Source organism: Talpa europaea (genome assembly GCF_964194135.1).
Source record: "Talpa europaea genome assembly, chromosome: 15".
In the NCBI taxonomy this organism is placed as follows: domain Eukaryota; kingdom Metazoa; phylum Chordata; class Mammalia; order Eulipotyphla; family Talpidae; genus Talpa; species Talpa europaea.
Genome location: NC_140083.1, coordinates 4,901,205 through 4,928,505, shown reverse-complemented (window position 1 = coordinate 4,928,505; position 27,301 = coordinate 4,901,205). Strand labels below are relative to the sequence as shown.

The following is a 27,301-nucleotide window of genomic DNA, read 5'->3' as shown; positions in this document are numbered from 1 at the left end:
CTGTGTGTGCACGAGCCTGCACACACGCGCGTGCACACACACACACACACAGAGGGGCCCTTACATTGCCCTTGGCAGGGAGGGCTGGGGCAGAAGCGCCACCGGGAGGAAGTTTGGAGCACTGGGCCCTTCCCCCTACCAAGCCGCAAGGTCTCACTCTCCCAGCCAAACCCCCCTCTAAGCAGAACCATCCTCTGGGCTGAACCCTGGCAGGAGTGGGGTGCGGGCAGGTGAGTGGTGCCTAACCAGAGCCTCCCAGAGAGACAGGGTGGGCAGCCCAGCAGGCCCTGGCACTGAGGCCTCCCCTTGGCTTCCCAGGCCCCCCTCTTAGACAGGTGGCCACGGAGCGGGACTGGGGAGGCCTCAGGCGGTACCCACGCCCCTGCTTTCCGCCTTGATTAGCAGAAACATTCCTGCATCTGTCATGGGAAGACAGCCTGCTCCCGTCTCCCGGGAGACGCAAACACATCCCGGCTGCTCCGGACCTTCTTCCCACAGAGTCCTGGGCCCCGGGGCGCCCTCCCCCACCCAGAGCCGAGAGGGCAGGTGTTAGGAGAAGCCCCCTGGCTCTCCCCACCCCGCCAGACCTCAGCTTCTGCCCACAGCAGGGAAGGTCTGAGCCAAAGCTCTCACCACCTCGCATGGGTCCCCTGCACGCACGCACTCGGGAACACACACAACTGCTGGCAATGTGCGGTGCCCGCAGCCCCGGAGCAGACAGCTCCAGCTGGGCACACAGACCAGGGACCACAGGCCCACAGAGAAGGGGGCAGACGCATACATGCTGTTTGTCCCCCCGCCTCTCAGCTGAGCCAAGAGGGCAGCGATCTCACACCTGGCACACAGTAGGTCTGCCATGAGCAGTCCTTCATTAGTCATTGCTTTCGCGTCTCCTGTGGGCTGTGCTCTCCCTCCCGCCTCCAGCATCCTCTCCCCTCCAGAACAGGAGCTCCACTTGGACGGGCTCCATCTCCAACTCCCCACTGTATCGGTGCAAAGTAGGTGTGCAGTAAACATTTGTTTGTTGCATGATGACTGGGCAGCCCCACCCAGGCCCACCTCCACACTCCTACAGTCACCACCCGCACCCCCCACGTCAGGCTCCTAACTAGCTGCTTCCCCAGGAGCACAGATGTGAGCTCGCCCTCCACCCCAACCCCTCCCCTCTCTCCTGGCTCAGAGCTGCCTCCCTCTGACCCCACATCTCCACCACCTCACGTGGTCATGAGGACACCTCTGGAGGACACAGCGAGCGTGCCAGGCAGCTGCTGGCCGCACCCCTGGTGCCCGGAGCAGGGCCGCGTGTCTGCCAGTGCTGGGCATCCCCGCATTTGGATGCGGGCTTGAGCCTGGCATGGGCTCCGACCAGAAGGACGTCAGCGGGCAGGATGTGAGCAAAAGTCAGGAACGTGCTCGGCACCTCTCACCCTCCTGCTCTCACCAAGAGAAGACATGGTCCAAAGAGGGCAGGAGGCAGGTGGAGTAAATCCCAACCCAACCCATAGCTTGGTGCCAAGGCCAGGTGGCCCTCGGACGCAGGGAGAAACCCCGCCTGTTGCTGCAGCACCCCAGCCTTGGCCCGCAATGGGTATAATGTGGCAGCTCCACCACCGTGGATGCTCACTGGGCTCTCGCCTGCCTCTTTCATTTGGCTCACCAAGATCATCGCCCCCTTTTTCAAAGGGGGAAACTGAGGCACAGAGCGGCTACAATGTGCCAAAGGGAGAAGCAGAGGCAGCTGGCTCCAGAGTTGGCGCGCTTGAGCCATCCCTCCCGCTGCCTCTGTAATCACGTCCCCTTCCCCAGAAGCACAGGTGGGTCCACTCTGCTCCAGGCCGCACCATCTTGCTCCCTTCTGTCTGGCTACAATTCACTTATTCCTCACCTAGGGGAGGCCCGGTCTCCAAGAGAGAGGCCCACAGCCCCCCTCCTTCCGGCTGAGGCCTTCACAGTCCACAGAGTAATTTCACAGTCTGGGTCTTGTTTAATCCTAGCCAGAGTCTGGGGAGACAGGTGTGTCTACCCCCATCTTATTTATAGAGAATGAGAGGCCCAGAGACACGTACATCCTGCCCAAGGGTGGAAAAGAAAATGAGGTCAGAGAACAGCGAACACTCATTGTGTGACAGTGTGTGCCACAGGAATGTATGTGGGGCCAGTAAAAGAAAAGTCCGACTTACATTGGCTTAGGGACGAGAAACGGGTTGAATTCTCCTCCGTCACAAGAAACCAGGAGGTGGTAGCCCTGGCATTGCCCAGTGGCTTAACCATGTCCAGAGGCCCTTCGCGCTCTTGGCTTGACCTCTTTCATCACCTTAATACCTCATTATTGCAAAATGGCTGCTGATCCTCCAAGCCTCTCATCTGCATCCAAAGCAGGAGGAAGGGAGAATAGGAGAAGGCTAGCTCCCTGGAAATCTGTCTTCTTACGGAGGACAGCTCTCCAGGGTCGCCCTTCCTCTGTCATCTGGAGATGATCTAAAGGATACAGGAGGATGTGTACACGTCATAGGCAAATATTACACCATTTTTTACAAGGGACAGGAGCACCCACAGATTTTGATATGGGGTGGGGAGTTCGGGAACCAACTCCCCGCAGACAGGGGTTGACCACTGTGCCCACAGGAGCCTAAAGAAGCAGCTGAAAGTGAGGTGGACTGTGGCAGAATATTCTGGATGCAGGGAACTCAGGAGGAAGTTCTTGAGGGATAAGGCAGAAGAGAGTGAGGGCAAAAGTAAGGCCACTGCAGAGGGATCAGAAGAATGAGAAGGGAGCAGGGCCAGGAGGTTCGGGGTCATGGAAGGCAAAGGTCAGACCCTGCCTTTTATGGAGATTTGATATTTGATTCAAAGATTTTTTTTAAGATTTATTTTTATTTGTGCATACAAGAGCTGGGGTACAGGCCAGAGATGGGGGCGGGGGCGGTGAGAGGATTCACCAGAGATAGAGTGGGGAACAGAAAAGGCAGACTGACTGAAATACACTGCTGAGGGGAGCAGCAGGCTGGGCAGGAGAGCTCTGCTGCACCTTGTGGGTAGCTCCCTGGCTGCGGATAGGTTCATAACACTGAGACTTAACTTCTTGTGGCTTAAGGATTTTTTTCAATTAATTTTTATTTTAAAAAATATTGGAGGGCCTCCCCGGTGGCGCAGCGGTTGAGCACTGGGTTGCGAAGCTGCCCGCGGCCTCTGCAGCGCCGGTTCTATCCCCGGCTGCTCCCCGGCCACCAGAGGAGGGTCCCACATGGCGCGCAGACCTCTCCTGCCGCCCGCTGCTCCCCTCAGCAGTGTACTTGGGTCCTTCTGCCTGCTCTGCTCCCCGCTCTGGCTCTGGTGAATTCTCTCACCCTCCCGCGCTTCTGACTGTACCCAGTGCTTGTATAAATAATGAATAAATAAATCTTTTAAAAAAATTTAAAAAATGGATTAAAATATTACCTTACAACCATATATCAATCTACAACACACATAACTGCATGTCTATCTTTTTTTATTTTTATTTCTTTTTTTAGCTTATACAAGAACCGGGGTACAGGCCAGAGGTGCGGGAGGGTGAGAGGATTCACCAGAGCCAGAGTGGGGAACAGAACAGGCAGACTGACCGAAACACACTGCTGAGGGGAGCAGCGGGCGGCAGGAGAGGTCTGCTACCCCATGTGGGAATCTCCCTGGCCGGCTGGGAACCCAAACCGCGCTGCAGAGGCTGCAGACAGCTTCACGGCGCAGCACTCAACCCGCTGCACCACCAGGGAGGCCCTGTATGTCTTTTATTGGAATTTTTTTTTAATTTTTTTTTTAAATAGAGGCATGCTTTTTATTTATTTATGTTTGTTTGTTTGTTTGTTTCGTTTATACAAGCACTGGGTACAGTCAGAAGCGCGGGAGGGTGAGAGAATTCACCAGAGCCAGAGTGGGGAGCAGAGCAGGCAGAAGGACCGAAGTACACTGCTGAGGGGAGCAGCGGGCGGCAGGAGAGGTCTGTGCGCCAGGTGGGACCCTCCTCTGGTGGCCGGAGAGCGGCCAGGGAGCAGCCGGGGATCGAACCGGCGCCACAGAGGCCGCGGGCAGCTTCACAACCCAGCGCTCAACCGCTGCGCCACCGGGGAGGCCCTCATTGGAATTTTTTTTTTTAAAAGATCACAAAACCCTAAGTCCCATATTCTCTAATTTTCTCTTGAAAATTGAGTAAATAACCAAAGCTGGAGAATAAAATTGCTTATAGTAATGTGATGAGTTATCTAGAAAAATATTTACAAGCATTCATCTTGAAGATGCTAAGATTAAAACAGTGGACCAGAATGGAGTAAAGGACAAGCAACTATAAACCAGAGACACACTCTGGGGTGAGGGGCAGGAAGAGGAAGGATTAGGGTCAAAATAAGGGGGGGTGCAATTGTATGGGTGCAATATAACCAAAATGAAAATGCATACATTGTACAAAAATGAAAAATGATGTAAGAATTATATAAAATAAAATATTTTAAAAAAGAGAAAAGAGGAAAAAAGAATGGAGTCAAGGCAATTTTCGTGAAATACTTAGTTTTCCCATATTGTTGATCATAAAATCATTGTTAGCAAAAAGCCCTCCGTGTGACTCATCTAACCACACTGTTTCTTTATGAGTTAGCCTTTACCCTTGAGCTCATTGTTTTTGGTTTGTTGTAGGAAATTATAACTCCTGGCTATCGTTGTAGGAAATTTAATGTAAAAACACTCATATTTGTACCATTTAATACTGAACTTATTAAATAACTCAAGTAGCATGAAGAATTGTTCAGAGACTTGGAATTACGGAAACCCATCTCTTTCCCTTACCTACCAATTTTGATGTGATGCTCCCCAAATAAATGGTGTTTGTAAAAGAAAAAATAAAATACTATTTACCACCCTTGATGACTGAGTTTTCGGTGCCCCCTTCAGCTTGCACCAGAGTTGAGTGCCTGACTCAGGTGACCCTCGCCCTGCCTGAGGAAGGACTCACCCACCACCTGGCACCACTTCCTGGGTGCCTGGGACACCCCGCAAGGGTGCAAGCATCAGGGACCCAACAGCAGTGAAATCATTGTGGTTCTGTCTCAGTTTATGACCAAATAGAACTGGGAACACTGACCTCCCCGCCCCAAAGTTAATAGTCCACGTATAGCTTTTGACTTTCCCAAAACTTGACTACTTTGCCTGCAGTTGACCAGAAGCCTCATCGATGACATAAACAGTCCCCGAACATATACTCAGTATCTACTGTGAACTGTACTCTTACAGTGTAGCAAGCTAAGACAAAAGACAATATCGTTTAAAAAAAAAAAAAAAACCACAAGAAAAGGGCCTATTTGGTGGCACAGGGGTTAAAGTCTCAGTCAGTCACTACGGCATGCGTTCGATCCAGATCCTGGCCAGGGAGCTACCCACATGGCGCAGCAGACCTCTCCTGTCTCGCCCACTGCTCCCTCAGCAGTGTGTTTCAGTAGATCCACCTGTTCCGCTCCCCACTCTGTCTCTGGTGAGTCTTCTCACCCCCCATCTCTGACCTACACCCCAGTTTTTGTATGCATAAATAAATAAAATAAATCTTTAAAAAAGTCACAAGGAAGAGAAAACACCCTCACAGTACCAGACTATATTCTCAGTACTGCAAGATTATGTCGACAATCCAAGCGTAAGTGTGTCTACACACTTGAAACTGTGGTGTCGGGGGCAAGTGTGATAAATGAGAGGTACAGAGTCTTGGGAGGTGGGCACATCCCGTGCCAGCCAGAATGAAAGGAAGAAAGCATGGTCTAGGATGGGAGAGACATTTGACTTGTTTCATTTCCTGGTTTTGCTCACCCACTCTGAACCCCGATTCCTTGAGCCAGCCCCTCCTCTACAGACACTGAAAACAGCCTTAGTCAAGGTCTCAGGCTCCCTGCGGCCTTCATGGTTCACTGATCAGATGCCCCAGCCCAAGAAGTGGAGCACCCTCTACGGAGCCCCTAGGACAGCAGCTCGGGCTGGGGATTGGGTTGGCCCACGCTGGCACAGGGGCACAGCAGGTGAGCTTGGAGCCAGGGCAGAGCACTGGCCACATGCCCCAGTGTCTAGCCCACTCCCGAGTCATGAGTCACTCAACATTCCTTGAATATCCTTTTGAATATCTATTCTTTGCACATCCTTTTCTGCTTAAGTTAATCAGCGTTGATTTCTGTTGCCCGAAACTAAGAATGTTGCCTTATATAGAAATCGGTGCGGGAGGTGGTTGCAGGCAATGGATGTTGGAGAAAATTCAGAGACGTTGGGATTGGTTATCTGGGCTGCTTGGGGCCGAAGACAGGAGAGTCGGTGCATATAAGGGAGTGGGTCTGGAGGCCGAGGGCTTGCAGGGAAACTCAGGTTTGCAACCTGGAAGGCCCTGGAATGAAGAGGCCGTTGATGGCAAGGCTTTGAGCCTGAGACTCCGCAACTTGAGAAGAACATAAAGGAATGAGGAATGAGACTGTAGGATGGGCTGCCGGCTCCTCCAGAGCTGCACAGTTGAAGAAATGGAAGACATCCTCCTAAACACTAAATTTTTGGGCTCAAGAACCAAATTGGAAACTGAGGACTTCTATGGGAAAGACACCCTTCCGTTCTCACAGCCGCAGAACTATGACAGTCAAAACCCAAACTCCAGATTTGAGCCTGGGTTCACCCTGTGTTGGAGCATGCTGGGCACACACCCACAGCTGTTTCTGCAGTCTAGAATGTTCTAGGTGGGCCTCCCCAGTGGCGTAGCGGTTGAGTGCTGGGTTGCAAAGCTGTCCGCAGCCTCTGCAGCACCTGTTCGATCCCCGGACGCTGGGCGAGGGTCCCACATGGCGCGCAGACCTCTCCTGCCACCCGCTGCTCCCCTCAGCAGTGTATTTCTTAGTCAGTCTGCCTGCTCTGCTCTCCCCTCTGGCTCTGGTGAATTCTCTCACCCTCCTGTGCTTCTGACTCTACCCAGTGCTTGTATGAATAAATAAATAAATCTTAAAAAAAAAAGGGGGGGAATGGTTTCATATTTTCCATGACTTTTCGAAGTAAAAAGAAAAGCAAAAACACAGCAAAACTGAAAAATGATGTAAAAAATATATAAAATAAAATAAAAATGCTAGAATGTTCTAGGTCTTTACCTCAGTGTCACCTCCTCACCAATACCTTTCCTGCCCACCTTTCTGAACTGATAACCTGCCTCTAAGAATCCCTGTTTTAATTTTCCTCTTAGTGCATGTCATTATCTACCACAGTGCATTTTTTTTCTAACATGGTGCGTTTTTACGTCTTCCTGCTGTCTATCCCCTCTGCTGCGCCAGGAGGGCAGGGGATTTCACCTGTGCTGTGTCTCCAGCATTTCTGCAGTGCCTGGGGCATTTTAAGTGTGCCATAAATACTCATTGAATGAAAGAATAAATTGGGGTTCAGGCCCACTGACTATTGGTCAGTTAATTTCCCATTTTTCCAAACCATAAGACGGAAGAGTGGCCGGTCACATCCTTAGCCGATGCCACAGGAGCTCAGGCAGAAGGGGAAGTCTTGCATGGAACCACGTGGGAGGGTTTGGGGTGACCTGACCTCCTGGAAGCCCTCCCTGTTGCTGCCTTCACAGCCCCCCTGCAAGGACCTGTCAGGCAGGCCCCTGCAGAGGGGAGGCCGAGCCAGCCCAGGGGAAATGAGATCTGAGCGAGCTGGTAAAGTGACGCTTAAGGTCAAGGGTTTTGAAAATGAATAGACCAACCTGGTGCCGACGTCGTCTTCCCTGAGTGGGCAAGGCTGTTAGGGTTAGGTTCAGGGACACAGCACAGAAAACCCAGAACAGCTCCACTGGAAATTTCTTTCTTCCATGACCCCACCACACCCCCACCCCCCACCCCTGAACTAGGCAGCAGGTGTCAGTACCATGGCCCCTCCAGCCTGCTTCACTAATCTCAGCACTTGACTTTCACCTCGTGGCCAGGGACGCTGCTGCTTCGGCGCCGGACACCGTGTCTGGATTATAGCCCGCGGGCAGAGAAAGGGCTGAGGAGCACGCCTCCCCTCCAGCAGAGGGGCTTCTGGAAGAATGCCATTTTAGCTCAGGGGTCTGAGACACAGAGTGGGCCCCAAGGCCCTGGGAGGCGGCTCTGCTGCCTGGGACGAGAAGGGAGCGATGCAGGCAGCTCTTTCCCATGACTCCCCCAGTCGTCTGTGGAAACACAGCTGTTGGCAGCTGCCACACGCCACAAGCATGGGGCCCTCCAGTTTCCATCACCTAGCGGGGCTGCCCCTCCTCCCCGGCCACAACCTTTTCCCGTGCCCCAGGGAATCTAGAACACTGGGAGTTTGGGGGCCCCACAGACTGGGCTGGGCAGGCTGGAGTAGGATCTGCACCCACACCCACAAGTAGACTCCCCTGCCTCCAGTGTGGGGCTAGGAATCCCAGGAGGATGAAAACCAGATTGCTCTAGAATCCCCTAGCAGAACCCAACACTTCTGGGCACCCCAGAAGGCAAGCAAGTGACCCAGTCAGTCAATCAACCAGTCAAAAGTTATTCCAACCAACCTCAACTAAGCTGTCACCCAGCTTCCATGTAGACACTTCCAGTGACAGGGAGCTCACTGCTTCCAGGGGCAAATGGGTTGAGTTGTAGATGGTGCATATGATGGTGCTTTAGGATGTTTTTTATGGGGTAGTACCCAAGTCATCAAAGAACCCCGCAGCTGAACCCCACAGCTGAACATTGGGGGTTAGAAGTCTCCTGGCCATCTTGGGTACTGGCCAGAGAGGTCAATGGCCCCAGGTCACCCAGCTGCTAAGGGCTGAGCGGAGAGCAGACCTGAGGCCCGACTCTCAGCTGTGTTCCTTCTCAAGCCCACAGCCCATCAGGGAGCCCATCAGGGAGCCCCTCAGGACCTCCTTTACCGCCTGAGTGCCCCTCCCCGCCAGGCCTTCCCCACGGTACCTAGGCCCTGCTTCCCCTCGGGTGACCCCAGGCTGGAGAGTCCTTCTCCCCTCACTGCATGGGCAGGCCCAGGGCTGGGACCTGGGACCAGTGGAGGGGGCTGCAGTGCCTGCCCACCCCCACAGGCCTCCCTGGGGTGGCCTGGCCCATGGGCACGTGCGTGCGACAGGCGCTCAGCCTCCAGCAAGCTGCGGGCAAGCCCTGCCAAGGCGGGAAGGGAAATTGCCGCGCGATGCCAACAGACAGACCTCCAGTGGGTTCGTTTGCTTTTGTTTTGTGGTTATTTTTTTGTACAACTTTAAATACGGAATATAAATAAATTTTACATTTAAAAAATAAAAGGAAAGCCCCCAAAAATATAATCACCAACTTTACAAACTGAAGGAAGCAGATCTGGGGGAGGCGAGGGGGAAAGTGCAGTGGAAGGTGGGCAGGGAGAAGGAGCAAGGCCCCGCCCCTCGGGGGCTCTGGGGACCGGCTCCCTGTCTCCCCCACTCCCAGCCCATGAGCTGGTTTCCTGGGAGGAGCCACCGGAGGTGAAACGCAAAAGGATCAAGATGGGGAGATGTGCGGAGGGGGGAGCGAAGGTTGCCCCCTCCCTTGGAGACTTTCTCTTGGGTTTTCACACCTGCCTGGAAGGGGGCTGAGCTGAGGAATCAGGGAAGTGGGGTTCAGATACCCCCTTCCCCCCTCGCTCTCGTTCAGCCCCTCCAAGCCAGGGGCTGGGTCGGGCACGGCCTGTCTACACGACATGGTGTGAGTTACCAAAAGGACCCCTTTCCTCAAGACACGTCACTCCATCTGCCAGAACTGCCATAAATATACAATTGGCCTTGCGTAGGGTGTGAGCAGCGCCCCCACATGCAGCCCCCCCATGTGCATACCGCACCCCACTTAGGGCTGGGGTGGGCTGGACTAGGATGGGCAGGACCCTGGGTCCTGGACCTGGGTTCTCCGCCCTCTAGAGCGGTGGCTGGGGGTCCTCTGGGGCCTCACTGAGGGACTCCCCACGGGGGAACAGGCTATCGGGCCAGGAGAAGAGGAAGATGCAGGGTGGCGGGGTGGAGGTAGAGAGATGAAACGGAGGAGGACGTGACAGGCGGGGGAGCAGGCGTCCAGGTCACCAGCTACACTGACCTCCAGGGCTCACTTCACCTCTGACCCATCTGGGGCACTTGGCTGTCGTGCTCTGGCCACACGCCCCGGCGTTGTCCACACCCCCCGAGACTGCACATGCATATGGTGCAAGGGAGCCATGGGGGGCAGAGGAGACGGGACAGGAGGTGACTGGGCCGGGCCCCGCGGGGAGTGTTTCCTCCAGTCTGTGCTCCCCACGCGCCCTGAGGCACAGGAGCACCAGGTACCCTGGGGCCTGCGCGTCCCTTTGACACCGGCCGGGGTCCCGGGACCAGGCAGGCCACGCCCAGAAGGCCGGGGCCACAGGAGCCTCTTCAGGCCAGTCCACAGCGCGTGGGCGCGGCCTGGGCGGGCAGCTGGGGGAGGCAGCCCTTCCCCCAAACAGCAACCCCATCGGTCTCTCTTGCGCTCTCGTTTCAGATGCTTGGGCCGGGGGAGTGACAGCGACGGAGTCCAGGTCCTTCATTTCCTTCGTGAGCTTCTGGGTAAGATGCTGGAGGCCGCCGAGGGGAGACTCCGCTGGCAGAGGGTGGACGACGCGTGAGGGGTGGGGGAAGCACCATTGGCCGTCCGAATCAGGCATCGAGACAGACGGACGAGGGGAACAATATTATCACTCCAAGGACCCCATGGGGGCGATACAGCAAATACCATATTAAATAACCCTGTTGGCCAAGCAGAGCGACATGGGGTCAGAGGCAGCCGGGCGGCTCCGCCCCAACCACGGCTCACCTCCCCAGGGCGGGAGCGGGGCTCGGCCACTGCCCCCCATTCTCTCAAGGGGACATGGCTGGGCTGGGGTTGCCAAGGCCCTCCCCCACCCCCCTGCCCGCCCCAGGGGAGAACGGGCTGAAGGAGGGGTGAGGAGAGGGAGGTGTGGAGCCTGGATTTTGTATAAGAAAATGCCCCCCAGCCCCTCCAGAGCCTAAGCCACAGCCAGGAAGAAGGAAACACAGGCTCCGGGCCTGTCTCCCTGCCAGGCCCTCACCTGCCCACACTCTCCAGCAGATGCCCCTAGGCTCCGAGGGTCTCCTTCAGTGCCTTCTTGTCATGCGTGTGCTTGAACTTCCGGTGCTTTCCCTTGGGGGGCCGGCGGACTCTCACTGTCCGAATGGTCACCCGAGTTTGGGGCGTCTTGGCTGCTTGAGAGAAGAAACAATCACATCAGATGGTGGACGTCCTCTGGAGGAGGCCTGGGCACTCCACCAAGGCCCAGCACAGAGCTCCCCAGTCCTCTGATCCAAAGAAGGGACAGGAGGGAGTCTGGGCCAGATCTCCTGGGTTCAAACCCCAACTCCACACTCACCACGAGTAGGGGCCTCACTGAACCCCTCTGTGCCTCAGTTTCCCCATCTGTAAAATGTCCACCTCATTGGACTTATAGGAGGAACAAACGACATGGTGCAGGCAAACACAGAGGGAGGAGGCTGACTATGACTTCGAGTGCTTTGTCATTACCCTGACATTACCCTGACTAGGATCTGCTGACCAATAAAAGCAAGCAGAGTGAGGACATGCCAATTCCAGCAGAAGCCTGAGCTTCCACTTTGGTGCTTTGGGAAGCCTGTATCACTAGAAGAGAAGTCTGGCTCCCCTGCTGGGGCCAGGGGAGGCCACGTGGGAAGGACAGCTGACAAGGTGAAAGTCCAGTAGAGCCGCCCAGCTGAGCCCCATCAGCACAGAGCGGGAGAGACCATAAATGGCTCTTGAGGGGCCTCCCTGGTGGAGCAAGGAGTTAAGTCTTAGCACTGTGGAGCTATCTGCAACCATTGCAGGACAGGTTTGATCCCCGGCCAGGGAGCTACCCACATGGTGCAGCAGACCTCTCCTGTATCGCCGGCTGCTCCCCTCAGCAGTGTATTCCAGTAGATCTGCCTGTTCTGTTCCCCACTCTGTCTCTGGTGAATCCTCTCACCCCCTGCACCTCTGGCCTATACTCCAACTCTTGTATGCATAAATAAATAAAATAAATCTTAAAAAAAAAAAATGGCCCTTGAACCTGGCCATCACATCCTTAAGCCACTGAGTTCAGAGTAGGAAGTGATCAGCTAAGACTCACTTTTTTTCTCAGGAAGAGGCAGAAGCCTCTTCCCCTGGGCTCCAGGTTAGACACCTGGCTGGCAGTGAAAGCTGAGCCAAGCTCCAGGTCTGAGAGCTCTCATCCTGAGAGCCTTCCAAGTTTTCCCAGGCCTGCCCATCCAGCTCTTTGAGGCCAGCACCTGTGCTCCCACCTCCCAAACACAAGCTCCGAGGAGGCAGTTACCCCACCTCTGCAAATGGCAAGCTAGGGATTCAGGGCGTCTAGGAGGACACCCAGAAGAGTCACAGAAGGGCCAGGGGTTTTCCACTCCAGAACTCTGGCCACTAGCACGACGCTGGGCTGGGCCAAGTCTGAGCAAGTTCAAGGTCACAGCTCAGAGCAGCAGCAGAGACTTGAGCCCGGGAGGTCTGCCACTGACCACCACATTACAGGGGCCACACCACCAAGCCTGGGCCTGTGGACAGATGCAGGAGCAGAGGCAAAATACTGCAACTAAAATGACAAGACTTTGTTATTTACAAATGAATTTGTCACACATGCTCCCCCCGGAAGCTAGTTTGGGAGATGGCATGAGACAAAGGCATGTAAAAGAAGCCCATTTTAAACATAGACTATACTTTTTCACAAATAGAAAAACCAGCAGTGTTAACTCCATAAGTCATTTCCATGTCAATTTGAAGCTGCCAAATCACCAGCCTCCAGGGCCTCAGCTCAGCTCAGCAAACAGCTCATAAGTCGCCACCTCCTACAGGTCTGCCTGGATCAGCCTGTGCCGAGCAGCCCCCACCCCAATCTTGCTACTCTAGTCTCCCACTTTGTTGGTTTTTCTAAAAAAAGATTCATTTATTTATGCATACAAGAACTGGGGTACAGGCCAGAGGTGTGGGAGTTGAGAGGATTCACCAGAGACAGAGTGGGGAACAGAACAGGTGGATCTACTGAAATACACTGCTGAGGGGAGCAGCTGAGGAGTCAGGAGAGGTCTGCTGTGCCATGTGGGTAGCTCCCTGGCCGGCCAGGGTTCGAACTTGTGCCACAGAGGCTGCGGATAGCTTCACGGTGCTGTGCTTAACCCCTTGTGCCACTAAGGAGGCCCCTAGTCTCCTACTTTGTTAAATGAGTGCATGAACTGGGAGGAACAAGGACCTGAACAAGAGAAGGAGCTAGGCTTGTGAAGAACTCGGAGAGGTGAATTTCAGCTGGACTGACATGTGCAATGGCCCTGAGGTAGAAACCCAGTCACTCAAGGGGGGCAGTGTGGCTGGGGTACCAGAGAGGGAGACTAGCAACAAAGTCAGGGAGCTACGTCCTCACACAGGGCCTCACAGGCAGGAGAGGACCTTGGATTGTTCTCAGTGAGATGCATTCTACCAGGGGTGCACCTGATCCAAATCCCTCCACAGGAGAAGGCGGCTGCCCAGCTTAAAGAGTTCGGAGGCAGCCCTGGCTGGGCAGTTACCTCGCTGCTCCTGGGAACTCCCCGGACTTCGGGTCACGGGCCGTGCAGATGCCACCGTCTCACACTTGCATGCCAGGTGGTCCTCCAGGGTCACTGTGGCCTTCTTAAAGCTCGGCTTCTTCCGCACGATCTCAATTTTTCTCACCTGGAGTACAGAACCACCAAAGCACCTGCTTGAACCGCATGGTCAGGGGCCAGGGGAGCCGCTGGCCGGCTCTGCCCACCAGGGCGTCCCCAGCACTGATCTTTCCTCGAAAGCCCGCAGGGCAGCGGCAGGCAGGCGCTGCGGTCAGAACAATAGCAGGACCTTGCCCTCTGCCCCTCTTGTAGCTTTTCCATCAAAACAAGCCCTCCCGACCTGGCCTCTGACTGGGCCGCAGCCCCCCCAGGGCCCCCCAGAGAGGGAGAAAGGCATTTCCGGGTTGAGCGTGGTGTCCTCATTCCCGGAGCGCCAGCCAAGGTCAGGGGTTGTGGCAGAGGCGGGAGGTGGCTGTCTGGAAGGAAGTGGGGGAGGCTTTATCCAGGAGGGAGGCGGGAAGGGGAGGTCAGCTGTCAGGTGTCCATCCACAAAGCTGGAGGCCTTGGGGGCAGGAGACACCACGACGGTGGGCGGTGGGGTGGGGAGTACATCTGTCAGCTCGGGCACAGGAGCCCGGCCAGGGATGGGCGGTGGGCATGAGGAACACCCGCAGCTGACCAGTGGGGAGGGGAGCGCGGCCACCCAGGCCGATCATCTGCAAGAGCAGGGCTCCCCAGCCCAGGCAGAGCCCCGGGTGTGCCCACCACCCAGCAGTCGGACCACTCTGAACTGGTGTGTGGGAAAGGCTGGCCAGGGGTTTAGAAACTTTGCCACGGGCATCAGGAGACAGCCAGACTCCTCCAGCCCTGTCCTCCCCGCCAGGATGGCTTCTACTCCAAATGTCCTAGAGAGGGTTAGACGCCCAATTTCCCCAGAAAAGAGGCAGCATTTAGCACCGACTAGTTGTGTGGGGCAGCCTCTGCTCTGGTGCCCTCTGTGGCCTGGCGCTTCCCTACATCCTCCTTGTTAAAGCCACAGCTTGTGGGGGGTGGGGGTGGGGAGCAGGTGTCACAGAGCCAGGGGTGCCTCTCCAAGCCTCTCTCTGTGGGAGGAAGAAACCTAAAGGAACCTGAGCAGCTGCCCAGAACATTCTGAGTGTCCAGTGAATGTCTGGAGTCATGTCTCTTCAAGGGGCATTTTGGGGCCGTGCCCCTAGAAAGGAGGAGGCAGAGTCCCTACGTCATGCCCCATCCCCAGTGTTGCATGGGGGTCCATCTGTGGCCCCAGTTCCCGTGGCCTCCGTACACCTGCCAGAGAGCTGCAGTTCTCTGGACAGACCTCAGGGGTTTGCCAGCGATGCCTCCCAGCCCCAGGAAGCCTGGCCGGGGGACCCCCGCCCAGAAGGACTGTCCCTGCAGGGGCCCAGCACAGGGAGGGGCGCACCTGCACGTGCCGCAGCTGCACCTGGGTGGGGCGGCACTGCACGTTGCGGTTGTTGCAGCAGCCGGAGCAGCGCTGCACCTCCACGCAGGGCGGCCACACCAGGAAGTTGGCGTTGGTGCGGTCTATGAGGCGCCGGGAGATCTCGAACACCTCGGTGCGGGTCTTGCACTCGGCGATCATGGCTGGCTCGGCCACAGTCGGGGCGCCTGGAGGGAGAGGGGCCCTCCGTCAGGAGGGTGGGCGGGCCCAGAGCCCCCCGCCTGGTAGGCAAGCCCAGTGGGCACCTCTGGGACTTTGGCCAGCGGCTGGTGGGCTCCAAGCCTCAGTTTCCCCGTGTGCGAAATGGGGATGAGATCTACACCCATAAACCTCTGTAAGGATCTGGTGAGATGATTCAGGGAGCTCTGGCCTGCTGCCAAATCAGTTTCCTTGCACCATTTTATTCTATGACTTGATACATTTGTGGCTTTGGCCTACACCCCTTCCTCATGCCTTATCTTGTAGCCACTTTTGCATTGCTTCATCTATGGTTACATGGTTGCTTCTTTCGAAGCCTTGGTTTCCTCCTTTGTGAGATGGAATAACAGCACTTATACCATCCTGGGTGATCTAAAAACAGTATGGGTGCAGCCAGGCCTGCAGCAAGCACACAATCAAAGTGGAGGCTACTGCCATTATTGACATGCGGAGAAATTGAGGCTCCCTGCTCAAATGCACAACTCAAAGAGGGGAACACAGGCCACATGCCACTCCGGAAGTTCCCCAGCCACTGTCTACCATGCGCTGGGGACTGCAGGGGAGCAGAGAAGAGGTGGGCACTTGCCTTCCCCGGGCAGCCTTTCAGTCTCTGTCAGAGTAGGAGGTGGGCCCCAGTCTCTCCACACGCCCTTGTGCCAGGCTGCAGCCCATAACTGCAGTGGAGACACCCCCCAGGACGGCCTCAGGGTACAGCAAGAAGCGCTAATTGCGACCTCAGCCTAAGTCCTTGCTGGCTGCGGGTCCTTAGCGACTTCCTGGCCCTCTGCGGGCTCAGTTTCTAACTCTGTAAAATGGGGCGAAGAATATCTTCACTCCAGAGGTGAAGTAATGAGCAAATGAGTTTCAAACCACTCTATTTAGGAAACGGGGAGGGGCTGGGGTGGATGGGATGAGTCAGCTCCTCCATAGAGCGTATTTAAGGGTGGGTATATATTCTCTTAGCTCAACTCTGTCCTTAATGTGGGACAAACAGCTCCCCGGCCTCGGGCTGGCTGCTGCCCCCTCTCCAGCCCAGCCCTGACCTTCCAGGGGCTGAGCTTCGGCCTTACCCAGGCTCCTCCTCCCTCGGGACAAGCTCTCCAGCTCGCCTCCAGGATGCGACTGGGTCAGGTTCAGATCCAGCTCCGCCCCGTCTTCATCTGTAAGAGAAGGTCTGGTCAGTGGCACCTTGGGGACTCCCGTGGGGGGATCTGGGGTAGGCAGAATTGCTTCATGACCCCGACACCCCACTCTAGAGCACAGACTCCCATTCCAGCTCCTTGAAACCGCAGGGTCCCACCCCTGAGGAGGAGCCCATGAGGCAAACCCCAGGGTGGCCACTCAGAAGGTGGTGGGACCCTGACTTCTCCCGGCTCTCCCAGGCCTTCAATCCTTGTCAAAACTCTTCAGCCACATTTTTTGGACAGAACCCATGTCAATGGAGTTAAAAATAACCCTGCCCCTTTGCTACTGTAAGTGAACCCTCCTCGGCCTCCAGGGCAGGGCGAGGCCCGGGAGCTCTGAAGGCGGTTTCCAGTGCCCCTCCGCCCGCGTTCCCATAGGAAGTGCAGAATGGAGAACTTCCCAGAATCCCCAGGGGGGCCAGCAGGCCCTGGACACAGCCCCTCTGGAGCCCCAACAATGGCCGGTTGGGCGAGAGAGAAGGAGGGAAGGAGATGGGGATGAGGGCTGGAGGCAGAGAAAGGGGTGTAGAGGGCCCTCTGGGCTAGGGGGAGCCCTCACTCCACAGTATAGCTCTAGGTTCTCCCCATCTAGCTCCCCACTCTCTCGCCCCCAGGTTCTCATCACGCCCCTCTCTCGGGCTCGCCCGCTGACCGGTTGCCCAGCCTCTGCCCCACGCAGCCCCATGTGCCTGAGGTCACCCTGCAGGGCCCTTCTCGGGCCTGGAGGGCCCTTCCTCATCATTGCTCCTTAGAGACACCCCTCTCTCTAAAGAGGGTGCTGGCAGCCACGGGGGGAGGCAACAGTGGGCCAGGGGACTTGGAGCTCCACCCCGGCTCAGGGCAGACCCTCGAGCTGTGTGATGGCTGAAGAGCAGCAGACAAACCGAGGGGTGTCGGGGACAAGCTCCCGGGCCCTGCGTGCCCTGCCTCGGCTCACCCTGCGCCCCCAGCTCGTGGCCAGCGACGGAGCCTCCCGCCGCAGGAGACTGTCCCGGCCCCCGCCACGCGCCCAGCCTCGCGCCCAGCCCAGTGCCCGCCCGCGCCTCCCGCCGCCTTCCTTGCTTTCTCCCTGCATCTCCGGAACGTCCCTGGTGGGGAGGAGACGGGGAAAGATGTGCTCTGTGGAAAGGTTAGGCTGGTTAGGAAAAAATAGCCACAGGGTTGCCTCGAAACAGGCCGACTATTGAAAACCCCGACCCCCACCCGGGGTGTGGAGGGGCTACCCGAGGGTGGGGAGAGGGCCTTGGAAAGCAACAGCAGAAAGAAAGGCTAAATTTGGAAGTTGCCCCATTGTGTTGGCCAGGGCTGGCCAGTCGGGCATGGGGGGGGGTGTGGGAGACGGCGGGTGGGGGGCCTGGTGAACAATAGGTGGGCCCAGCTGGGGCCCCCTCCCGCCTGCCTCGCCTGCCTCACCAGCCCCCCCCGGCGCAGACGGGTTTGAAAGGGCCCGGGAATGCTTTTGAGAGGGAGCCAGGGGCCCAACGGGGAGAGGAGACAAAGGCAGGAAATGCTGTCCCCCGTAGATAGCAGTCTGGGCAAGGATTACAAAGTGACAAAGAGACAAGACCCCAGAGGGAAGGGGAGCTGGGGGTGCAGGGAGGGGGGTGCTGACCAGGGCTCCAGGGAACAGGCCAGAGGTTAGAATAGAATGGAATTTGCTCTGAAGACAGCGTTTATAAATACATTCCCGACCCAGCCCGCCAGCCCCGCCACGTGTGTGCCACCAGGCACGTGCCCATTCGCCAAGCCTGCTCGCGGGCACGGGCAGGGCTGCCCGCTAGTCTGGGCCAGGTGTCCCCGGGAGACCTCACCGCCCGGGCCCTCCGCCAGAGCGCAGGGAGATGGCTGCTCTGGCACCTCCCGCCCTGGCTGGGTCCACACCTGGATGCGTTCTCTGCAGATGCCCTGGGCACCTTCTCCCCGCCCCCTCCTCCAGCACCCCACCCTCTCTGCACCAAGCCAGAGCCACATGTGGGTGCTTCTCCTGCCACGCCCCACATCCCAGGTAGCAACCCGCCCGCCTACTCTGTCCTGTCCTGCCCCGGACAGGCACGACCGAGCCCTCCCGGGCAGCCATGGACTCTGGTTCTCTCGATGTCAAGGAAGAGGGGACACCCCCCAACCGGCTCCCAAGGTTCAGGGACAGCCAGAGAACTGGGGGAGTCAATTACCTACGGAGTGTCCATGCAGCAGGCGCTGGAGGTCATCGAAGGAGCGGATCGAGTGGTCACTCAGCATTTCGTAGAGCTCCTCGGGAATGGGGTCCCCCTGCAGGTAGATACCGTGGGGGATGAAGTGAGCTGGGAGTGATGGCTCCCCGCAGGGGGCGGAAATGACTGGTCAGTCTCCACCTAGCCTACCCCGCAGCTCAGGCTGGGCAGACCCTCACTGCCCCCCCCAGGGAGCCCGGGTTGCTTTAACTGACACTTGGTGATGTCCATCTGTCTCCTTCATCACCAGGCATGTGCTGGAGGCCCCAACAACCCAATGGCCCTCTCAGCCCCCCACACCTGACAGCTAGGACAGCCAGCGTTTGTCACAGGACATCCGAGTGCCCCCATTTTACAGATGAGAAAACAGGCTCGAATACAAGACGCCCTCAGTCCGAGTCCAGCGGCAGCAGAACCTGCCTTCAAACCGAGTCTTCCCACGAGTGTGGTGCCCAAGGCTGGGAGGCCCCACGCACTCACAGGATCTCTTCAGTCTCTCATTCAGAGGAGAGGGGGGATCTTCAGAACCAGCCCGGCCGGGGAACCTGAGAGACTACCATCCACCATGCCTAACCAAACCCTATTTTTAGAGCCCCTCTGGCCTGTTACCAAAAACACTCGAGATGTAACACACACTTCAACAGGCTCCGCGCAGAGCCGGGTTTCCTCCAGGGAAACCACAGGCCCCACAATGACATGAGAGCAGCTTGATAGGAAGGTCACAGGCCACACCCCCCGTGGTGTGAGGAGCCCCTGAGGTTGGTACCAGGGGCCTGAGAGCAAGGTGAGGGAGGGGGGTGCTGAGCAGCACCACCTGGACAATGTCTGGGGCAAAGAAAATGCGTCAGATGCTGCCTCATGGGAGAAGGCTCAGACCCTGACGGCACACCCCACAGGACGGCACAGTCTTTGGAAGGAGCTCTGGACAGGTCATCCGCAGGCCGCAGACCTGCCCTCTTACCGTTGAACTTGGCCTAAACCACCGTGGGCCTCAGTTTCCTCAGTTAAGAGGGGAGCAGCTCCTCCCTGGCGGGTTCCCTGACCACTCCTGGTACCTGAATTCTGAGGGTCCTCAGAGGCTGCCTCATGCCTCGGCAGGGGAGGACAGGTCATCCTGGTTGGAAGCCTGGTGATAGCTCAGTGTGCTGCTAGCCTTCCCCACTCTTGGGCGGATGTCTAGAAATGCCTAGAAACGCCTCCTCTAGGGGTCGGTCCATCCTGTCTGCCTCTGGCCATCCTCAGGCACAACAGCTTTACCAACAAATTGCTTGAAACCCCCGAGCTCAGTTTCCTCCTTCGAACGTGGAGTTTAAAGCCCTCCCTATGTCGGGGGCTGTCGAGAGTTCGAGCAAGGAGAGGGTGGGGCCTAGCAGTAAGCCTGGCTGAGAGCGGGTTTCTGCTTCAGGGGCTGCCAGTATGGGGCGGAGAAGGGGCATCTTGGCTCTGCCCGCCTGTGACAGGGGAGAGGCCACACCTTTGGTGTGTGTCCAAATGGGACCCATGCCCCAAGTTGGTGGAAGATGGGAGGCTGGTCTCAGCTAAGCCCAGAACTGGCAGTCCAGAGAGTGCACTGCTGCCGACTGCGCCACGCCCTCAGGCTGGCCCCTCTGGCCCCGGCTCTGCTGCAAGGGACAGAAGAGGAGCACTTGGTTCAATATTGAGTCGCCTGGGGGTGGCAGGAGAAGCAGCAGAGGGAAACCAAGGGCAGGGGTGCCCAGCCAGGTCCCCCAGGCTGCTAGTGGAGTAATGATTCAATTAAGTCCCCAGGAGACGGGCCCCAAGACTGGGTGCCAAATGGCACTTCCTGCTCCTGCCAAGACCTCCTCGCCCACTGGAGTGCTGCCTGCAGCTCCGAGCTGTGGCAGAGCAGCCGACCCCACTCAGCCTCCGTGGGCGGCCACGACCTGGCCCACAAGGCAAAGGACGACAGAGGCAGGTCTGCCAAAGGCAAGTGGGGAAGAGCCTAGGACAGAGGCAGGAGCGGGGAGAGGCACACAGCAGGTGCCAAATAAGTACTGCTACAAGGCATGGGGATGCCCGTTCTTCCTGGGGGTCTCTCCAGTGGGATTCTCCCAACTGCTCCCCCAGGAAAACCATATTCCCTCGTATCCCCCCCAAGCAAATTGCCTCCTAAGGAGTCCACTTTGTTCTAAGCAGGGAGGCCATTCCTGCCCCTACTTCTGGTGATGTGGCCACTGGAAGACCAGGCCTCATTAAGAGGAGTTGATAACAGTACCACAGCTCACTTGTATTAAATGCCAAGTGCTGTACCAGGGACCGGTCCTGGGAGGAAGGCGTTTATCTTCACCCCCATCCCTCCCAGATGAGGAAACTGAGGCTTGCGGTAAGGAAATGGCTACAATCTACATGACCCGGAAGTGGCAGGACCAGGCCCTCCCAGGCACCCATCTTCTAGCCCACCTGCTGCTCCTGTTCAGAGGCCTCTGGCCCTCAGCACCCCCTGCAACCCAGCAGCTCCCTCCTCCCCCAAAGCACGCCACAGCTTCTCAGGCAGGGCGGGTGGGCCTCCGGCGGACACTGGCCACACCTGGGGCACTTTGGTGGTCACAACTGGAGGACAGTTACTAGCGTCTAGGACGTGGAGACCAGTAATGCTGCACGTCCAGCCAGGCCTGGGCAGCCTTCCACCTAGAGGCACACCCGCCCCGCAGTGTCACTAGTGCAGAGGTGGAGAGTCTGTCGTACGAGAAAGAGCCGGGCTCAGGCGCCAAGGAAGCTGGTTCTGAGAAAGCTGTTCTTTTTTTTTTTTTTTTTAATCTTTTAGTATCTTTTAAGTGGGGCTACTGGAGGACCACTGAGTGAGTGGAGGGGTCCTCATTCACTCCTTCAGCAGCCAGCAGCAGGCCCACCCGCGCCCAGCAGGGCTGGGCACTTTCGAGGCTGACAGTGGTGGTGGAGAGGTGCTTGCCCACAAGGAGTGCAGGTTTTGCATCATCCCCTGAGCTGGGCCACCAGAAGTGACACCCCACACTGGCACTGCCTGGGAGCTTGTGGGCTGGCGGGTGCCTTCCAGGCCGAGGGTGGGTGAGGAGTCAGTCAGCTCTGCTTGGGGTCCTGGCTCCTCTGGGAGGACCAGCAGCCCAGAGTGAGGTTCTCTTGGAACCAGGTTCTAGAAGCACCTATGGGCAGTGCTCCTCGAAGATGGGAAAGAAGGCCTGGCATCCTGATGAAGCTGCCCCAGATCTCAAGCCGGGGGTTCCTAGCAGGAGGAGGGCGTGGCGAGAAGGCAGTTGGGGCAAAGCCAGCCACAGGAGCCAAGGCAAACAGCCTCCTCCCTACCCTACCCCACCCCCAGCGCCAGCTGCAGAAGGTAGGAAGGGCAGGAGCATGAGGCCAGGTGAATTACCTGCTCCCTACCAGCCTGCTAGATCAAAGGCGCTCGGACCCCACCCTCCACCCGGGCCCCAGCGCGCGCACACAAACACACACACACTCCCCAGCCTGCCTGCCTTTCAGCTGAGGGCGACGGCAGGGCTCAGTCCAAGCAGCCGGGGCGTTGTCTGTGGCTGGCAGGGGGAGAAGTTGACAAGGCTTCTGAGTGCCTGCCTGCCTGCTAGTCTCAGGCCTGATTTAGAGCTGATGCCAAAGCCAAGCCCTTTGAAGAAGCCTTCTCTGGGCAGACCACAGAAGCCATTTAGAACCAGCCTTTCCCACCTAGCACAGCCCTTCCGATAGCCCCTGGGACTCTCCTACTCCGCACCTCACGTTAGCCCGGCTTCCCACTGGCCTGTCCACCACCCACTCCCTTGAGCCAGAAAACCAAACCGTGAGGGTAGAAAATAGGCCCCGCAGCCATTGTAATTATTGCCCCCCACCACCACCCCCAGGCCTCCACCTCCCATTCCCAGCAAGGGGGGGTCAGGGGAAAAGAGAACAGACAGAAATCTGTATTTTCAAAAGACCAGTTAATCCTGTTGCTCTCAGGAAACTGAGCTAATTCAGCTTTCTCATTTTTTTTTTAGGTGGTGGAAACTGAGGCCCAGCTAATAGAGCCACAGAACCTTTGCAATTTTCTGATTTTCCTTCTGTCCCACCCCCCTCTGTCCTGTCCAAATCCCCCCCCCCAACGGAAAAGAAAGACATGCTTATCATTAAGATGGGGCTGGGGGCCTCCAAAGAGGCCTGCCTGCTTGGGGGGCAACGTGGCCACGGCGGCCACCCCAGGCGAGGACTAACCGAGGCCGTGTTTATGAAGCACTTAGCAAGCACTAGACATGTCTGGTCCTTCCCTCCCCCCACCAGGATTCACTGTCCTTTCTACAAATATTTACAGATCATCCACCGTGGGAGACAGTGGTGACTGAGACAAAGGCTCTCCAGTGGAGTTTACACGCTGATGAGGGAAAACAGACAGTAAACCAGAAAACGAAAATAGTTGATCCAGAAGGGGCATTTCAATGGGGGGAGGGGAGTCAAGGGAAGACTGAGATGGACTGGTGAGGGCCATGGCCAGTACTTCCTTAACGTTCCTGCTGAGTCCACTGCTGTCGCACCCCACGCACCCCCATATGCACCACTCGTGCTCCACACGTACACCCCATACACCACATATCCCCCGCTCCACACATACCCCACACCATATATACCACAACACACACACACACACACACACACACACATCCCTAGGTCTTGCACCAGAGCATCCCATTTCTGTTTGATCCTAACCTTGCACACACTCTTCCAGGCCTGAGAGTCCTCCCACCACCTGACACCATTAGCAAACCAGGAGAAAGTTGCCTGGAAAGGGCTGTGGGGTGCTGAGGCTGGAGGCCTTGCCTGTCAGGGGGATCCCCAGTCCTGGAAGCCAGCTCAGCTGACAGAGGTGGGACCTCACAGGCCTTGCAGACCCTGCACATCACCCACCGCAGTGCTCCCATCCTTCCCTCCCGCCTGCCGAGGCCTCCACCTGCACTCAGTGGCGCACGCCTGTGCCCTGGCCAGCCCGGGGGCCGCCCCACCAGCCAGCTTCCCCAGATTCTCCCTTCCTGGACTAGCCCCAAATCATGTCTTCCCAGCTAAGGCTCACGCAGGCTTCACAGGAGAGCGCTGGGCACTGCAGGACACCGCACAATTGCAGCTCCAGAGGCTGGCGTGTATTTAGGTGTGGTGAGCAAAGCCAAGAAGGCACCAGCCTCTGTGCCACGGACTCCCCCAAACACACACCACGGAGTGGTGGGGAAGGAGAAGGGGTGCTGATCAGGCTGGAAGGGGTGGGGCAGCCCCAGAAAGCCTGATCCAGTCGCCAGGAGCCTCTGCAGAGCACACGGAGGTCAGCACAGAGGATGTGCAGGCAGGAGCCAGCGCCCCTCACCCGCCGCCAGCCCTCCACCCTGGAGGCTCCAGCCGGGGACTGTTTGGAGGGAGAGATGCTCTGGACATCACAGCCGCCCCCAATCACATCAACACCATTTTCGGTCACACTGGCCTGGGGGGTAAAAAAACACTTAGAGAGGAGAGGGCACCCTGGGCTGACAGCACCTGGCAGAAAAAAAGTGGGTGCTGTGAAGCCCCTAGAGGAGGGCTCCTGTTTCCCCGTCTCAGAGGACCCGGGAAGAAAATGGGGTCACCGCAATGGTGAGGTTCCCGGGCCGCCGTGGGCCCACCTGTTGCGCGGGGGTGGCATCTGGCGGGTGTGCAGGGGCCGTGCTGCCTGTGCGTGCGTGGGTGTGCGTGCACACGTGCTCAGCCGCGTGTGCGGGGCCGGCGTGCGTCCGAGTGCGGTGCGCGCGCGTGTGGCCCCGCGTGTGCTCGGGCGTGGCGCGGCGGGCGCGCGGCCCGGCCGCGGAGGTGCGTGCCCGGCGCTCTGCGTGCCCGCGGGAGCGCACTTCGCCGCCGGCCGAGCGTGTGCACGCGAGGGGTGAGTGCGGGGCCGGGGCCGGGCGGGGTGGGCTGCGAGAGCAGCGGCGGGGCGCGCCGCTCCCAGGACGCCCCGGCCCCGGCCCAGCCCCCGCGCCCGCGGCGGGGCGAGGCGAGGCGCGGCGGCAGCTGGGGCGCCGGCACCCCCTCCCCGGCAGCCGGCGGCGGCCCGGGGCTGCGGGAGCGCGGAGGGGCCGCGGGAGGGGCCCGCGGGCGGCCGGGCCGAGCCCCCAGCCCCCTCCCGGGCGCGGGCCGCGGGGTGGCCGCGGAAGGGCGGGGCCCCGGGGCGGGAGGCCGGCGGCCCTCGAGGAGCCCCGAGAACAAAAGGCGACGCCGACGGCCCCGCCGCGGTCAAAACAACCTGCGCGGCGGCGGCCCCAGGCCCGGCGGGGCGCGGAGCCCGGCGCCTTAACCCCTTCGCCGCCGCCCGCCCGCGCCTCGCGGCGGCCCGAGCCCGGCCGACCCTCCCGGGGCCGGGACCCCGCGTCCCCGCGGCCGCGCCCCTCCCCGCGCGCGCCGCCGCCCGCCCCGCCCCGCCCCTTCTCACCTGGATTCCGGGCGGACCTGCCGGCCCGCGGCCGCGCGAGGCGGGGAGGGACGCGGGCCTGATCCGACCGGATCGTCCCCGCAGACGCTCCCGTACCCCCCCCCGCGGCTGGGCTCCGCCGGCTGCGCGCCCCGCGCCCCCGAGCGGGGGAGAGGCGCCTCCTCGCGCGGGGCGCGGCGCAGGTACCGGGCCTCGGGCGCGCCGCGCCGGGGCTGGATTCCTCAGGAGCCCCTCCTCCCCGAACCTGAGCTCCCCGAACCTGTCTCCCCGCGGCCCCCCCGCCCCGCCCCGGGGCCTGAGAGCCCCGCCGCCCCGGGCAGGACATGCCCCGCGGGGGCCCGAGGGCGCCCGCCCCGGCCGCAGCTGGAGCCTGGGGGGGCGCAGCCCCCCGCGGGAGGCTGGCGGGGCCGCCGCCGGCTCGCGAGCCCGCACCCCGCGGTCCAGGGAGAACCTCAGCTGGAGCCTCGGTGGGGTCGGGAAGGCGCCTGCCTTCTGCGCCCTCGGCGCCGCCAGCCCCGCGCCCTCCGGCCGGGCGGGGGTCGCTTCCCCGGGCCCTGGGGGGGGGCGCCGGGCCCCACGCCCTCCCCCGCCGCTCGGAGGCTCGGGATCCCGCGGGAGAGAAGCCCCGCCGTCCCCTCCCTCCAGCGCCCGGCACCGCCCGAGCCTCCGTCCGGCCCCGGAGGTCATCCGGTGCCCGCGGCCGGGCGCGCGGGGTGCCCAGGGGCCGAAGTTCACCGCGGCGAGAGGAGGGGCGCCGGGGGGCGGGGGCCGGGAATGCAGCGGGGCGGCCCAGGCGCGGTCGCAACTCACCTCGGCGCTGGCCAGACGCAGGTAGCAGCAGAGCGGCAGGAAGAGCGCCCAGCAGCGATTCATGCCGACTCCCGGCCCGGCCCCGCGGGGCCCCGGACGCGTGGACCGAGCGCGCAGCCCCCGCGGCCAGGGTGGGGGGCGGGGGCTGGGGGGGGAGCGGGGCTCGGCTCGGGGCCGCGGCGCTCAGGCGCTCAGGCCGCTGCAGCCGCCGCCGCGGCTCTCCCGCATGGCCCCCGGGCGCAGCCGCCCCCGGCCCCGGCTCCGTCGCTGGGGGGCTGCGGAGGGCCTGGGCGCAGGACCCGGGTCCGAGGCCGCTACCTGGGCGGATCCCGAGCCCGAGCGAGCATCCACGGCCGGGGGGCTGCGTCGCGAGCCAGCCGAGGCGTCTAGCCGTGTGGGGGCGCCCCGGGGACTCCAACCTCCGAGAGGAGCGAGAACGCGGCGGTCGCTGGCTCGTCCTCCCGCGCCGCTGCGGGCGCTTCCCTCTGCCCGCCGGCTCAGCTTTTTTGCAACATTTCCCGGAAAGGTCCGCGGAGTCGGGAGGCGCAGAGCCGCGCGCCTCGATGTCACCGTCTCCCCCAAAAAACTTTTTCCGAAGTTGGCGTGGCGGGGCCGGCCCGAGCGCCGGGGCGGGGAGCGGGGCAAACTCGCGCCCGGGCCGGGCGGGGGGGCGCGGCGCGTGTGCGCCCTGGCGCGGGGCCCGGGCGGCGGGCACGGCTGCTCGGCGCGCGCGGCGTGCCCGCTGCGCCCTGGGCCGGCCCGGCGGACAGGTGGCCGCGCCGCGGGCCCGTCGGGTCGTCGGGTGGTCCGGCCGCCGGCTCGCGGCCCCGGGCGTCCTCTGCGGCTGCGGCTGCGGCTGCTCCGGCTTCCTCTTCGCAGCGAGCCCGGCGGGTGGGCTTTTCCCCCTTCTTGCGCGCGTGTGTCTGTGTGCGCGCAAATCTCTCTGTCGGGGATGAAAGAAGGGCGCTGGCGGCCGCCGGGGAGCCCTCGGGCCGCGGCGGGGGAGGCTGCGGGCGCGCGGGGAGGCAGGCGGGCTGCTCCCGGCGGCAGGAGGAGAAGTTGCCACCCTTTCAGCTGTTCCGGCCTTTATAAAGGAGAAACGAAGGTGGGTGGAGACAGCCTTTCCTCTTCTGGCCGGGAGTCAGCACCGGGAGGGAGGGGTGGGCGGTGGGGGCACGCGGAGGGCCCGAGGCAGGGCGGGGCGCCCAGGGGGTCTCCGAGACGCGCTCAGCCCCGGTGTCCAGGACCTGACCCCAGGGAAGGGAGAATTAGGGGCAACCAGCCGCCCCGCCCCTCAGACGTTGACCGTGGCCTGGTTTCTAGCCCACGTGGTTGGAGGGCGGGGGAATGGATCCAGGGCCGGGCGTCGGAGCCCACCTGCAGAACCTGCCTTTGCACCCTGGG

The 27,301-nt window shown here is 59.8% G+C and overlaps 1 protein-coding gene across 1 annotated transcript; it reads right to left on the bottom strand.

The window, feature by feature from the left end:
• Positions 1 to 11,084: 11,084 nt before the first annotated feature.
• PDGFB (platelet derived growth factor subunit B) lies at positions 11,085 to 25,960 on the bottom strand (the record flags this gene model as incomplete). Its single annotated transcript, XM_084255338.1, has 6 exons — positions 11,085 to 11,209; positions 13,571 to 13,715; positions 15,033 to 15,238; positions 16,340 to 16,429; positions 18,625 to 18,721; positions 25,898 to 25,960. The coding sequence occupies 6 exons, from the start codon at positions 25,958 to 25,960 to the stop codon at positions 11,085 to 11,087; spliced, it is 726 nt and encodes a 241-aa protein (XP_084111464.1).
• Between the last annotated feature and the right edge of the window lie 1,341 nt (positions 25,961 to 27,301).